Source organism: Amphiura filiformis, unplaced genomic scaffold (genome assembly GCF_039555335.1).
Source record: "Amphiura filiformis unplaced genomic scaffold, Afil_fr2py scaffold_30, whole genome shotgun sequence".
NCBI lineage: Eukaryota > Metazoa > Echinodermata > Ophiuroidea > Amphilepidida > Amphiuridae > Amphiura > Amphiura filiformis.
This window is the reverse complement of record NW_027305494.1, coordinates 819,573-836,144: the sequence shown is the minus strand read 5'-3', so window position 1 is coordinate 836,144 and position 16,572 is coordinate 819,573. Positions and strand designations below refer to the sequence as shown.

At 35.9% G+C, this 16,572-nt stretch overlaps 1 protein-coding gene across 1 annotated transcript in view; it reads left to right on the top strand.

The window, feature by feature from the left end:
- Window positions 1-16,572, top strand: part of LOC140143858 (utrophin-like) — a 61,225-nt gene that overhangs the window by 9,812 nt on the left and 34,841 nt on the right. Inside the window, exon 3 of the mRNA XM_072165671.1 lies at window positions 13,152-13,232. Within this exon, the coding sequence (XP_072021772.1) occupies window positions 13,152-13,232 (81 nt within the window). The remainder of the gene's footprint in view (window positions 1-13,151; window positions 13,233-16,572) is intronic.

The following is a 16,572-nucleotide window of genomic DNA, read 5'->3' as shown; positions in this document are numbered from 1 at the left end:
CAATTGGAGTAACTTGCAAAACATTTGTGTCCATGGTAACCATAGCGATAGTATTCAATCATCTTGTCAGAATGAAAGGAAATAGGCCAATTATAAAAGGCTTGCCCCCCTAAAGCACTTTTACCATTATCAGAATGTCGATATTTTTTCTCTAGAAATATCTTTTAAATTTCTATTTTATGGATTTCAGATTCAAAATATGTGACAGCTATAACACTAATGTACTATAAACATTTTCCAAAATACAGGGTGTGCCAAAGTGTAAAGTTCTCATAAGAGTTTCCATCCATGACATTTCTCAGTTTTGCTTGGACCATCAAGATAAGGTTCCCTTTTCCTTATAACTTAACACTGCACAAGATCCATTTTTGATAAACTTAAATCATTATTTTCACATGTAGAAAGGGTAACAGACTTCTTGGACCAAACAAAGTAATTTCCCAACAGATGTACCATATTGTAATAAATGCCGTGGGGGCGTGGCATTTTTCCAAAAGGGGGCGTTTATTGGAAATGAATTGTCAATGAAAAAAAACTTTAAAATCTGGTTCAATTTCCCGATGGTGCTCCTGTAGAAAGTAGGGATTTACAACTATACTAATGCTACTACCATGGTGCTGCCGACGGAAATCGAGTGGAAAATGACATTTTCATGGTAAATACAACAAAATTACACCCGTAAGTGCATCAACAAGCAATAATCTGGTGAAATTCTACCATAATTAGGCCATGAAATGGATGGAAGTTTGAGTAGTAGGTTTCATCCATGCAATTTAGTGATCGTCACTGACATGACTGACATGAATGATGCAAATTTTAAGCTTACTCACACAAAATGGCATGGAAATGTTTGCATTTTTGTCAATTTTTGCCGAAAGAAGGGCGTTTGGGGGGGGTGGGGGTATTAGAAGGGAGCATTTATTACAAACAATACGGTATTTAACATGTTTGTTATGAGGATCTAGCATGTTGTCCAACCAAAGGAATGTTCTTATAAGATCTATCATGATATTATGTGGAGCCAGGCAATTATGGTGTCAGGAAGCAGATTGTTAGAGACATTATATAGCCAGATATTTGAGTGTTTCAGCATTTTTGGTTCTGTGCTGCAATGTTTGGTTCTGCAGAGCGATTTGCCATCTAACGATTGATTTGTTTATGACTTCATTCTTCTTCGCAACAAGATTGCCACTGTATGTGCCACAATAACTTAAGTGAATGTCATTCCTCACTGTTTGACGTCACACCATCATCAATCAGATGCCTGATGAAGTCAAAAACGGACGCAACATATATAGCGAAGTGAGTTGCAAAATGTTTTGAACTACTGGATGAATGATCTTCACCAAGATATTATATGGCTTATTTTTTTAGCTGCTCAATTTCTCAATGGAATCTGTACACTAGTCAACTCAATGAATATCTTACACCAAGGATACACCCAGAATTTCATGGGCTGTGTGAGCCAACTGGGTAGCAAATTGGTGGGCCCACAGTGATTTGCACATCTTTTACAGTGGCGGCACGGGGGGTTGCATTGCAGGGGGCAAAGTAAATTTCAGGGGGGCAATCAGGGGGCAAAATCAACCAATTTTGCGCAAAATTGCCTCAAAAAGTGGAAAGTTTCGTAATTTTGGGTTTTTACTGGGAGGGCAACAGGGGTGGGGGGCAAGAGTTCTGACTGGGGATTTGAATTTGCCCCCCCCCCTGTGGCACCGCCACTGATCTTTTGGCACAAGACTTGTTTTATTTCAAGCTGATACCTATCTATAAACTTGATATATCTTGCAAATATTGAAAAAAACATTTCTTACTATCTCTTAGCAATCACAGAGCGGGGAAATTGATGACAATTACAAAGTGACAGATTTATGTAACAAGTAAAGAGTTGAAAGTGTGAGAAGTGAAGTCCTAAATATCTGCAGGCGCATCCATCAGACTGTGTTGGTGTTTCCTAAAATCACTGGACCAGAAATCTCACCAGAAATGGTTACTGGCTACCTGATGGTGATAACAGATGAGGGCTCAATATGAGAGCCATGGTTGGGTTTGAATTAGTTTGAGGTAACAATTATTTGACTTGCTTTGAATTAGGTAGGATCCAGGGGGGGGGGCACTTCAATATGAAATGGATATAGGTGTAGGGCTGGTAGTTTTGCAGTAAGGGGCATCCGGTGAGAGCAAAATAAAAAAAATATGGAGTCATTAGGTGAGAGCATGTTTTTTGGCGTTCAGTGAGAGCAAAATGTATATAATATTGGGTTATTGGGTGAAAGACAGACCATTTGGATCTAAATTAGGTGGGCATGGGGTGAGGATATGATCTTTTTAAAATGGGGTCTTTGGGTGAGAAGCCTTGAAAATTGAATTTCTAGTTCTAAATGGCTTCAAATGGCTTTGTTATTTACAAAGAAGTAACAAAATCAGTGATAGATGACTTGTTGCTGTTCAAATGGAAATATAAGGGTCTTTGGGTGACAGATGGAAACAAAAATTTGGGGTCTTTGGGTGACAGAGCATGTGCTCAAAAAATATGGGATCTTTGGGTGACAGCTAGTGTTTGAAGCAAAACGAATAAGCAAAAAAGAAGGGAAAAACAGCAAAACAAACAAACAAATATTAACAAAAGTACTTGTTAAAATTGTGAAAAGTTGGTTACTCTAATTATTTTTAACAGATTCATGCCCTCTTGCTACTATGTAAATTTACAGCCTTATTTATTTGCTGCGTGTAGCCACAATTAGGGCTGGAGTTCGGATGCTACTGCCAAGTCAACCATCCTCTCTGCTATCATCTTTTAAACAAAAGATGTGAAAGTGCACTGAAGAGTTAGAAGACTTCAAAAAGTTGTCATTGAAATTTTTGCTATGGTAATATTTTTATACCTGCAGTCATAACGTCGGGTTAGGAAATCACACTTAAGTCTGTATCTTTACATATCGGTCCAAGATATGGTCAAAGAAATTATTCCATCAACAGTAAATATGGCCACCAAGGTACGATTACCCTACATCCTCTGTGTCTGCTGGTGCCGTTGTTGCTAGGAGACGGCTGTCCTTAGTCTGACTTGAAAGTTGAAATATTTAGGAAGAGATATCCACAGAGATAGATATGCAGAGGTCAGAAGAATTAAAGTATTATATGTCTGGATGGGGAAGAATTCAATATTGCTTTGTATTTGTATATTAAGAGGGATGTCCGAATAAAAGATATGAAATATGAAGTGCCATGTAGCTATTAAAATGACTTCTTTGAAGGTAGAGTTGTAATATGACATGTGATGTAGCTATATGAAGAACTTTATTAAACATTGCATATCAAGTTGGTTGATAAAAGACCCAGGTAAAAGACAGAAGGTTGAAATGAGAAATACTGTTAGTAGCACTTGACATAATTATTCAGGACTTCTTTGTAGCTAGAAAGTTCTAATATGAAGTGCTATGTAGCTATGAAGAGCTTCATTGCAGGTTGCAAGTTTGTAGGAGAAGATGTAAGAGTTGTATATAAATGGTATGTTTGTTTGTTAAAACCTTTGCTCCGAATGGCACCAGGCTCAAACACAATGCTCAAGCCAGGCTAAAATACCGTAGAAGCATGTTGACCTATATGTGAAAAAGAAGAGATATAGAGATAAAGATCAAAGAAAAGACAGCTACTCCCAACAAATCAAAAGACACAATTTTACTGTCAGCCTCTGGGTCAAGCTTAAAAGGAAACTCTTAATGCAATCTCAACTTCCTTGTGATATGAGAAACTTCTGTATAAGGCTGACAGTTGTATTGCAAAGTAATGTCCAGTCTTCCTTATCTCTTTTCTACAGACCTCTCTGTTATTCAGGTGTTTTGAATTTCAAAGAAAAATATGTTTTAATATGCTTTAACACTTTAATTTCATTCTCTGAAGTATTTAGAAGGGCATATTTAGTAAAAGTTATCTTTTGTCCCAATTTCGGCACTTAGGCCTTCAATGCAGAATTATATACAAAATTCACTTATAAAATCAGGATTTCCACTTTTCAAGTCAATACTCGGTCCCATCATCAAATCATGATCAGATAAAGAAGGAGATTGCACTGTATACAGTCATTAAGGTTAATAACTATTTTCAACTGTTGCAATTTGGTAGTTCACAGCATCTTGCGAATGGCAGTGAGCTTTGGCAAAAATTGCATTGATCATTTCATAGCGTAGTGTGTAGAAGGATTCAAATATCACAGATATACTTTTGTAGGTCCTGTGCTTCTAGAGTTATGTTGTAAAGAGAGCTGAAACCACACCATCTTTGTAAAACCTACATAACTCATTAACAATAAATCAAGCAAGTTTTCAAAGTATATGATTTGTAGACTTAGCTTCTGCAAAACATCAAGGTGTTATTTTTCAATAATATGTTGATTTAGACAATGAAAATCAATCTTTTTAGCTGTCTCGACCATATTTTGGATTGGTCATATGAATTGGTCATATGACCATTTCACAAACAATCACATGAACCATCATATGACACAATATATGAGTCCATGTTATTAGCAACACATTATGAAAACTTGGATTGGAAAATTCAATGATAGCCATATTTCTTTATCGTAGCGTTATTTTTAGGTATACAAATTACCATGACGATAGTAACCATGGTGATATTTGTGTAGCGTTACCACCCATGTATCTCTAATGAAACTATGCAGGCCCCATGGCAACATACTAGGTCAAATGATACACAAAATCATTGCTTGTTTTCATGTCGGGTTCAAATGTTACGAGGGATAAAATTGAATCAATTATAATGATATCAATTTGTGGACATCTTCTTGTGCTATTGCTAATTTACAAGTTGCTCCTTTGCAACTTGTCTATATAGTTATGGCACTTACAGTGCAATATTGACTGTCAAAATGATTAGTACCGTACCAAAACTTGCTATGTCATGTCATGTCGCGTTGGGACAGTATCAGTATGATTGAAGTTCAATGCCCACTTCTTGCAATCAAGTCCCGAATCCAGTTACTATGAGGCAGACTAGGGTATAATAATTAGCCATAAATTATGCTAGTCTCTCACCACTGTGGCCTGGGTTCGACTCCCTGACGATTCGTAAGCGAGCATGGCTGCCATATTTTTCCTTCAGGTACTCTGGTTTTACTCCATTGTAAAATCACACCTCTTTCCATACACTATGGATCACAATAGCCTCATCCCAATTGCATAGTCCAATAACCGCATCATAGTGCAAAATTTGTCCTCAAGTTGCAGAATATGAGTTTCTATACCCAAATTTTCCAAAGGTCATTCAATGAATGTACAAATGTATTGGGGTTTAAGAACTGTGCCCCTGAGAGAGGAGCATGTTGTGGATCCTAGTGATAATTCTGTATAAACTTTTCAGGTTGTGTGGTTCATTTTAGAGCATGCGTGGGGGGGGGGGTACTCAGATTTGGTTTGGGCAGTAGGTGTGCTGCTAAGAATTTGAAAGTGAACCCATCAATAAACCAATTTTTCAAGATATTTGGACCCATTGATATACCAAAAGTCACAATTTTCAGCCAAATTTTACACAGATTGTCTTGGTTTTTACGACTTTTCTCCAAGTTTTGGGGAAATATTCAAAATTGTGGCCACAGTGAGGCAAAATTGTGCTATTTTCGGGAAACAAATTGAGAGAAGTTTGAAAAAAGGACCCTTCCATTTACCAAAATTGATCTAGAATTGACCATTGATACACCAAATGGCAGAAAATGCTACTCATGTTTACGGCACATCCATATGGTCATTTGTATTGAGTACCCCCTGGATTTTAGTGGCATACAAATGTTCACCAAAGCAATGCTTATCCTTTTGGATGATAAGTTAGTGTTTTAAGTTGTGACTTGTGATGAACTGATGCCCCCCGGCCCCCAAATCCCAAAATGACCAAAAAGTGTCCTTTTTTTTAGCCAAAAAGTCCCATTTGTGAGCGTAGCGAACGAACAAATTTGGGTTTTTTATGCCTTTTTGGTCAAAAAAGTTCAAAATTTTGGAAAAAAAGTCCAGTTTTTCAAAATCCACCCCCTAGTCCAAAAAGGTCCAAATTTTGAAAAAGATCCACTTTTTAAAAAATCAGCCCCCCCAAAATTAATCCTGGTTACGGGCCTGCACCCTTGATTTGAATCTGCCTATCACCAATCATTTTGCTTATAAATAGGCCAATCCGATACCAATCTGTACAATACCAAAAATAACATGTCCTATACTCTTTGAGAAATTAATTAATGCACCATTTATTATCAGCAATTATCTATTTTGATTTATGGCAAATAGTTAAAACAAGGACAAGCCAGTTTGAAATGCCTTCCTCTGATAAACACCAGCTTTTCGCCAGCCCATTCGGGGCTGGTACCTGTTTCAGGTTTGGGGTCAGTTTACTCAAGAGATTATATTTTAGTGGTATTGGAATGATTTTTTTTTTTTTCTTTTTGTGGTTAAATTTTTTTTAAATATTTTAATTCGATTTGTTAGGAAAAGTAAGTATGTTTTGCCGTTTCAACGAACTAAAACAGTGAGTATTACCAAAGTTATGTTTGAACTAATTAATTATGACTTTAAAAGTTTAAAGGCCTAAATGTAACAATAAATAGTTAATATATATAGCATCATATGGTCAGCAGAAGAAAATCTGACATCACCTATGATGTCATATCAGTGTCCTTGACCGGGGTCCTTACTCCTTGACCACTGAACAGCGTGATATCATGTTGATAACAGATCTATAGAATCAAAATCTTCATCATATCCGGATCATATCACAGATTCTCAACAATCTGTGATCATATGGGCCATATTGATGTGAAAGTAGTTATTTATCATATCCTGTGTCGTTTTATGGATAAAAATGACTCAAAATGTTATTGATGAAATGGTTGCTATCATAAACATCAGTTTTGTCTTTTCAACGGGAAAAATCCGATGCAAAATAAAGTTTTTAGGGCCTAGCTATAATATGGGCATAATTTATGCATATAGTATTGAACAATGTACCCCATTTGACATGCACTTATAGATAAATAAATTGTCTTACTTTATTAATTTAATAACTTCTTTATTATAAATAAAATGACACAACTATTTGATTCATAAAATTACATTCAACAAAATGATTGAAGAGAAAACACACAAGGCACTAGGCAGACTGTTATAGAATGGAGTATGTAAGATGCCATGTCCATAGCTTCGCAGGAGTTTCCGACTAGCAATCAACATGATCAGCACATTCAGAAAAACACAGTTTAAGAGTGAAGATTGTAGTGAGTAACCAGTCCTTTATAAATGTGCTGGCCACTATCTATTATAATATAGTAGGCTTAAACTATACATTGCGTAATTAATTAAGTTATTTTAAAATAAAATGTACATGTAAGTTAACTCAAACCGCAGTGTATATATCGAAAGCAGTGAAATCGGACATTCCTAAGCGAAGATATTGAGTTCGTAAGTTCTGGTATTACAAAATTGGAAATTGAGATATCGTGGGTAAAAAGCTGAAAAGACAAAAAACCCAACGACAACAACAACAACAACAACAACAAAACAAACAGACCAGAACAATTTGGAGTATACATGTAATGAATTAAAAGAGTTGACATGAGATTAGGAATTAATGTTTTCTGCTGTTTCAGTGTGCATGTTCTCATCGTTGATGGTTTGGTGGACTGTCATGTAGATGTAAGCGTGATCCTAAAAATGCCTTTCACATTGACCAAAACTAATTACAAGACCTCTTCTACATTGAGGCTGGCTTTCCCTTTTAAAGGGAATTTTTATCTGGTAAAATACGTTTTTGTAGGATGTGTTAGCAAATTGCTGCGTATAATCATCAACAATTCGTGGAAGGATATAGACCACAAAATGTCTTTTTACAACCAAAATCTAACATTTCTGAATACTAGAGCTCCGAGCCCCTTTTTTACGGATTTCAACTTCCTTAAGAAAGAACGATAGACCACAAAATGTCTTTTTACAACCAAAATCTAACATTTCTATAATACTAGAGCTCCGAGCCCCTTTTTGACGGATTTCAACTTCCTTAAGAAACGGCACTCCATCTAATCCAAGTATCACTTCAGGGCAATCGGACCCATTATTTTTCCATTAAACACCATTATCTAGCTTCTGTATTTAGAATCCTCTAAGGCTTGTACCGCATAAATCAAAAACTGTGCCAGAACATTCATGTTCAACCCCAATTTGGAAAAAAAAAAGATAAAATCACACAAAGCCAGACAGTGCGATAAACATGATTTGATTATACGGACCAATCACGTCGGTGTACATAGATCTAATCATGCGTACCCTATTTTTGTTGACTGATCATCGTCGTTGTGACCCCAAGCGACCTATCAGTAATAACATAGGCATGTCCTATCTGTCGCATTAGGTTTATTCCACTATACTGCTACGCAACTAACATCTTTGCCCGAGGTGAGATCATAAAACATTTCGTGGAATGAAATTGCTTTTAATGTTGTGGATAAAAAAGTGGATTGTATGCGAGGAAAACATGGCGTATGCGTATGAAGAACTGTATAAAACAAGAGATGATAGTATTGAAATTTGAGTTGTTGAAAGGAGTAGTGGGGCTCAAATGATTTATGTATATCACTAGGATCCACAACATGCTCATCTATTAGTGCACAGTTCTTTAACCCCAATACATTGGTACATTCACTGAATAACCTTTGAAAATTTGGGTATAAAAACTCATACTCTGCAACTTGAGGTCAAATTTTGCACTATGATTGTTTAATTAAGGTTATTGGACTATGCCATTGGGATGAGGCTATTGTGGCCCATTATTGAGAGTGCATTTTAAATGTGAATTTATCTGAGGATCTAGATCTCTGTGTCTCGCCGTTTTACATAATCTATAAAATGTAGTTTACTTTTGATTTAAACAGAGCTTTGCTGTCTGTAGACATCGGTAAATATTGATGATGTAGCATTTGGTGCGATCATTTATAGCTGATTGTTTTCTTGTTTAATGGTAATTTTGTTTTGATACTTTTGGGGGGAAAAGAAACCCATTTGATCCTGGCATTTGAATGACAGTGAATCTCCAATGAATTTGAAATTCATCAAAGCAGTGGCTGAGATTTGTTATTCACAAGAAGTATGCTAGAGATCATCATGTTTGTTTTTGAGGGAAAGCAGCCATTGAAAGATGCAGCCGGATTTGCTGTTTGAAATTTGCAAGGGAGCTTTTAATCGCTCTCCTGAACATCTAAAGTTCAATGCAGAGGTAACTTGTGAACGTACTAGTGCAGTACAATATATTCAAAATTGTTTTAAACTTTTGCTATAGTAGTCCCTCTCCATAGTACATTTAGAATTAAAATTGTACCATGAGACTACTCTGTCCTTCAGATGGGTTGTTAAGCAGGTTCCATGTACAGAGAGCATGCTTGTACAACTCACAGTCAGTTTCAAAAAGAGTAGGGAATTAACCCATGGTTCTTCCAAACCATCCTGGTGATGTTTGGATATGCAATCCAAGTACAGACATGATATGTACCAAGACTACACTTAAATGGTCCTTTGAAAGTCAAAATTGACCTTATTTCCAAATTTTGCTTAGCCTTCCCAGCAAACACAAAAATGTGTTTACAACATTATAAATGCATTATAAACACATTGGTTTTGGTCAAAATGTTTTAAGAATATGTAAATGTCAGGTTAAGGTCATGAAAATATTGATAACATGTTTTATATGAGAGAACACTACAACAACATTTTTTAAGGGTAGATGAGTTATTGTTGGTCGAAGCAACCTAAAAATCGATTTTCATTATCTAGATCAATATATTATTGAAAAATAACACCTTTGATGTTTTGCAAAAGTTCATTCTACAAATCGTATACTCTGCAAACTTGCTTAATTTATTGTTGTTAATGATTTATGTACATTTTACAAAAGTGTTGTTGTTTCAGCCCTCTTTACAACGTAACTCAAGAACCGCAGCACCTATAAAAGTATATCTGTGGTATTTTAATTCTTCTACACACTCGCTATAAATTGAGCAATGCAGTTTTTGCCAAAGCTCACTACCATTCGTAAGATGCTGTGAACTACCAAATAACAACAGTTTAAAATAATTAATAACCTTAAATGTGTCAAAATGTTATTGCAAAATATTTTTTAGCAAACATTTTTGCAAAATGGGTGAATGTTCATTGCAAAATATTTTGTCAGGGCATACCGTAACCACCCGGGTATAAGCCCACCTTCAGCTATAAGCCCACCCCCTATTTTTCAAAGCATTCTGGGAACAAGGGTGCACACAGGTATAAGCCCAGTACTAAATTTTGGCTAAGTTCTTAAATCAAATCAATGCTTTGCTCACATATTTAAGAACAAATTATAAAACATATCATTTGATAATTAACATTTATAATTTTAAGAAATTGACATAGAAGATAGAAAATACTGGTACATTGGGCATATACAAATGGAGGTGATTGTTCTTATTTTTAAATTCAAGCACACGCCCTTCCCCGGTTATAAGCCCACCTCCATTTTTGAAGTGAAATCTGCCATCTAGGGGGGTGGGCTTATACCCGAGTGGTTACGGTAATATGTTAGAATGTTTTGCAACAAGTTTTCAAAAATGTTTTCTGATGTTAAATATCAAATTTTGCTGTACAAGTGCAGAAATTTACTCACGTTTTAGACGTTTCATCTTCCGTTGGGGAAGATTTCATCAGTAATGCGCCGATACAGCCGCTGCACCACCTCTGGTCCTCCTACTCTCATCCCCAGGGTGTGTAGTTGTTTGCAGTAGCTGATCGTATAAATGACTAAAAGAATAAGTTCCTTCATCACGATTGGTGACATTGTTCCCCCGCTTTCTGATCCACATGGCCCTTACTTATTCAAAATTGTTTTCTGAATGTTATTACATGTATGTGTATACCTTTATTTAACCTGACATTGAAATGTTTTGTGAAACGTTTTGCGTTTGCTGGGTTATCGTATCTCACAATGTTCTGTTTCTAAAATGACTGCAAGTGTAAGCGGGTAGTAGCTAGTTGCCACCTGCCATTTAAAGGAGTATTTCGTGATCCTATCATCCTATTTTGTTTGATATTTTTCAGTAGATATCCACGAAAAAAGCTTATTCCCAAAATTTCAGTTGATTCCGATTTTGCTTTTGCGAGTTATACATGATCATGTGTATTACACTGCTCCAGTCAATCTAAACAAATTAGTGGTGTCACCCACCACTAATTGCAACAGAATTTTTTTCACTTTTATACATTTTAGAGATGTCCCCTGAACATCATACCAAAAATATACTAAAATATACTTGGTGGAAAGATAGTTTTTGGCGGGAAAAGGTCATACAGGGGTCAAATTTCAAAATAGCTCTAATCTTATTAAAAACTATACCAAAGCATTCCTCTACTCTTAAGGATTCAGAAAAAGTATAGTTTGTCATATCTGTGATGTATCATTCTCAAGTTATAAGCAAAAAGGTCAAAGGTCAAATTTTGGGCTCCACGTGGGTCAACTTCAAAAAAATGCTCCGATCTCCTTAAAAATGGTCTCAATGTGTTCATCCTTTAAAAACACTCCAAAATAAGAATAGTTTGCCATATCTTGGACGTTTCGTTACCTAGGTAGCAGGGTAAAAGAGGTCATTGACCATTGACCTCTATTGACCCCGACCTAGTTTTCGATGTTACGCATTTAATTAAACAACCTAAACAGTGCAAATATTCTTTAAATGAATTATGTTTGCAAGCCGAACAATTTGAGACCCTTTTGGTTAAAATCAGACAATTTTTAGTTTTTTGACCTCTGTTGAACCTTTGACATTTGACCTTTGACATTTTCGGTTATAACTCAAGAACCGTACATCACAGATATAGCAAACTATACTTTTTCTGAATCCTTATGACTAGAGGAATAATTCGGTATAGTTGTTAAAATGATTGGATCGATTTTGAAATTTGACCCCTGTATTACCTTTTCCCGCCAAAAACTACCTTTCCACCAGGCGGCGGATGACACGATCGAGCCGGCAACTCGTGAAACCGCCCGGCCGTATGGCATTTTCCATATACTCGGTTAGTTTTGTGGGGTTCATTATCGAACCCCAACGGTTTTAGCTTGTATTTATATTATTTATCAACATAGGCCTATTTGTTTGTGATATTTCAAGCGTTTTAAAATTTCAAAATAATCCCATTCAATTACACGGTTGACGATGAAAATTTACTGAATTTAGGGAATGCACGTCATACACCACCTGCTTTCCACCAAGTATATTTTAGTATACTTTTTGTATGCTGTTCAGGGGACATCTCTGACATTTATAGCAGTGAAAAAAATTCTGTTGCAATTAGTGGTGAGTCAAAACCCACTTTAACTAGGCCACTGTTGTAATTTCTTTCTGGTATACCAGAACAAAATTTAAATTTGATCATATGCTATATGAATTAATCTGCAAGAAATTTTTGGTACAAAAACATCATGTAGCCAGAGGTTTCCAGTGGTATAAAAATCTCAACCTTTTTTGAGAAAAGTGGGGGGATGAGGCTGTGGATCACGAAATGCCCTTAATTAAAATGTTTGCAACTTCAATGTGTGACTTGAAAGGTACAAATACATTTGTATGCATATTATTTCAACATCTAGTGTCATATAATTGTAATTTTTGTTCATCAAATTTACCCCAAATTTTAGGAAATCAATTGTTACATATCTTGAGCACCACTCTACATTTTGCAAATGTGTGGGCCAAATTTCAGGCATGAGAATTTTCAGGCTTTTGCCTGAATTCAGGCAGTTTTGTTGTCCAAATTTACACATTTAAAAAAATCTTTAGCCTGTTTTGGGCCTTTTAAGACCCATTTCACACGCTTTTTCAGGCAGTTTTCAAACAAGCCATTCTCATGCCTGAAACTTGGGCTTGCAGGCCAATGTTCCAGAAAGCCTGCTTACTGCAGAGGATTGACCAGTTTAATTTGAATATCTTTTAAGATTTTCTTTAAAGATTCCAGATTCCCAGTCATAAATAAGGTCTGTAATTTGTAATATGGCTATCATGTTGTGTTATTATTTTTAATATTTTCATTTTTAAATATTTTCATTTAAACAAAATCTTTTTTTCTTGTCAACAGATATAGGAATGTAGATGTAAGGAATTTTACCACAAGTTGGAGGGATGGTCTAGCCTTCAACGCCCTTATTCATAGATATAGGTAAGTACAGGAGTAAAAATTTGTACAATGTCCACTCTTTGCAGCTTTATATTAGTGGTTCTATTCTAGGGCTTTAATTAGTAAATAAGTTACAAATGATATCCAATTATTTTTCATGGTCCTCTTGCATCCAGGAGCTCATTTCACTTACAATCTACCTCGCATTTGATTTCATAAAATGTTACATTGTGATAAATCAAAATGAAAGATGGATTGTGCATCGTTTTAAAATGGGCCTCTGGTCAAGTTTATACCTGAAGTGTGATGATACTTTTTTTGCATCATAGAGCTCTGTGGAATGATGGTGACATGGTTTGGAGATAGTCCCCAGTAACATTAGTGTCACATAGACGTGAACCAATTTGACACACTACTCTCTTAAATGGACCGTTTGAAATATTTCAATCTTTTAACGATTGATGATAGGAATCAATCTAAATAGATTGAGAAATAGATTGAAATGTTTTTTTGGTTTGACGCTAACTCTTTTTGTAGACTGATTTCACTATCCAATCATGTGTTACTCCTAATGTGCTGCCAAATGGCATTTGTTGCATATGTTTGGAATGAAATTTTAAGCCTTTTTAGAGTGATTTGTTCAATCTTTCTTTCAACTGGAAAGAATTTGTCCCTAATTCAGGATGGCAAAAGATTGAAAAACAATAATGAAGATCAATCATTTCTACTGAAAATTCATTTGAAAAAGATTTGCCCATAACTTTAATCGCTAAATGATTAAGAATCACTCCTTTTGATTGAAAAAAAAGTTTGAAAATTCAAATCGCCTGACTGAATATACAGTGGAAAATGATTTGTCACTAATTTTCTAGCCTTAGTGTCACACAGATGTGAACCGAATTGACACACAGTGTAATAAGGCCAGTATATTCTGTTATGACTGACATTGCATTTTTGATTCCACACATCAATTTTCAGTTCGCCGCAATATTTGGTTCTCAGCTGTGATTTTAGCACAAGTGACTAGTATATATATAAATGTATGGGGCTTTGTTGTTCTTTTCATTATGTTGCAATGGACAATGTACACACAAATTCAAATTACATTCTAACCTTAAGGTCCGTTCATACTACGCCGCAATTGCTTTGCAATGCGGTGCGTTGCCGCACTGCATCGTACTGCATTGCGGTATCGCAATAAAGTTAAATACATTGTAACTTGGAAATGCGATGAGTTACGTTAAGTTGCGGCAAAAAGTCATTGATATATCGGCAATGCACCACACCGCAAAGCAATTGCGGCATAGTATAATGACCGGACCTTTAATGGTAGGTAAAGGAAGTCAATAGAGCTATTCCATTTGAAATCCATATACCCCCTTTTGAATACTTGACCTAAATCTTCCACACAAGGAGTGAGAATTTCAGATAGGGTTATCTGAATAATGGGTGACTCCATTTGAAGTCTACACCCCTGTGTTCCATAGGGGTGTATGGATTTCAATTGGAAGAAAAACAAGACAAGAAAAACATACATTTGTTATTTCAAAGAAAGTGATCCAAGCATTAGCTTAACCCCATGAGAACTACCTGCCGATTGGCCAAAAAGAAGTTTTCATTATCAATTGTACCAATCGTCAACGTTGTTAGAATAATTTCACCACACAAAAACATTGGGGTGAAATATTTGCAAAGCTCCATTCTGATTGGTGATTAAAGTAATGATACCATGTAATTAACCAATCGGAGGCAATGTTAGATCGGCAGATAGTGCACAGGGGGTTAATGTATTCAACATGTGTACTATTGCTATTGAATTCTGATGCATTCAAAGAAAAAATCAAAATGATGTGGATCATCTTTGACAAAGTTCATGCTATCTGCAAAGAAAATACTGAAGAGTATTATTGTAGAGTCTATTTTAGATGACCACAGTGGCATTGAGACCTATATTTGTCATAGGTAAATCAAATATAGATCATGATGCTCTGCTGAGACAAGATAAAACATAGGTTAACTGCTCGGAAGTGATATCATCTGGTGGCACATGTGGTATTACTTTCACAGGTCTGCAGTGTGATTTCTAAGATGGTACATGTGTAGAAGATGGATGCAATTCATAACATTGGTGTACAGTTGACTGGATAGTTACTTTATAGTTTAGGTTTACATGGTTCTAAAATCACTGTTGAGTGTTGACTTCCAGCAAAATCTTGATCTTGTAGATAAAACAAGTCTTGAATGTTACAAAATATGAAAGTGATTGGACAGACACGAAGATAGGATGGGTTGATGCAGGGCCGTAGTAAGCGGGGCGGCTGGGGATGCCATGGCCGCCCCACTTTTTGAGAAATTTATTATGTTTTTCTTTACATCTTTATTTCAATTTGGGCATTTATTTGTATTTTGGCCACCCCACATTTGTCATGGCCACCCCACATTTTACAACCTTGCTACGGCCCTGGGTTGATGTAGTCCAGGCATATGACCATGTTAGCAATTTCAAGAAGCATGAGCCTGGAGAAGTCAGTCCCTGTCAGAGAGGAAACTGTAGGTGATCTGACACTATTTTTCATCTTTTCTGTCCTGAGTTTACGTTTATATTTTTTTTCTAAGGGCTCCTTGGAATTTAGCAGGGTGATAAATCATGATGAGTTACAATGCTGTATCATTCTATGGCAGAATATTTGCATAGTTATGCATTTTGCATAGTTAATTTACACATGGAATCTCGAAACTTGGTAGAAATGGACTTGAAACTAGGAGGATAAAGGCATGATCATGTCTACTATTGCACTCTTCCCAAACTTGCCATCTTTATATGTTTTGCAGGGAGCTCATTAATGTGTCATGTAAGACATATTTATTAGTATTTTTCAGAAACAACTTCAACATTGTAAATCAGATGAGTGTCATTTCATTCATTAATTTGCACTACCTGAATACTGAAGTCCCATGACACTGAAAATCACTTTGATCACCCCAAGAGAGAGAAAAAAAGAAATAATTCAATTCAGTGTTGTGAGTTTCTTATTTGTTAAATATTTTGAATAGTGTATATGAAAGAAGATGAAAAGAATAAAGCAAGATAACACACCAAAACATATTTCAGGCTCAGAGATTATTTTGCATATATAATTTGGTTCACCTCAAGTCGATGCTTCTTCACAGTTGCGCTGCAAGCGTGCCAACAAAATGCTCATGTACCCGTGCTTGCACACTTAGGGCATTTAACTATACGCGTGCGTTTGATACTGCGGCATGGGAAGTACGCACATATGTCACTACCAAACTTGAGATGAGATGAACCAAATTATAGTGAGAAAAATGCTTGAACACCAGTAACCAAAATCTCCATTTGGATACATGGAAAAATGATGAT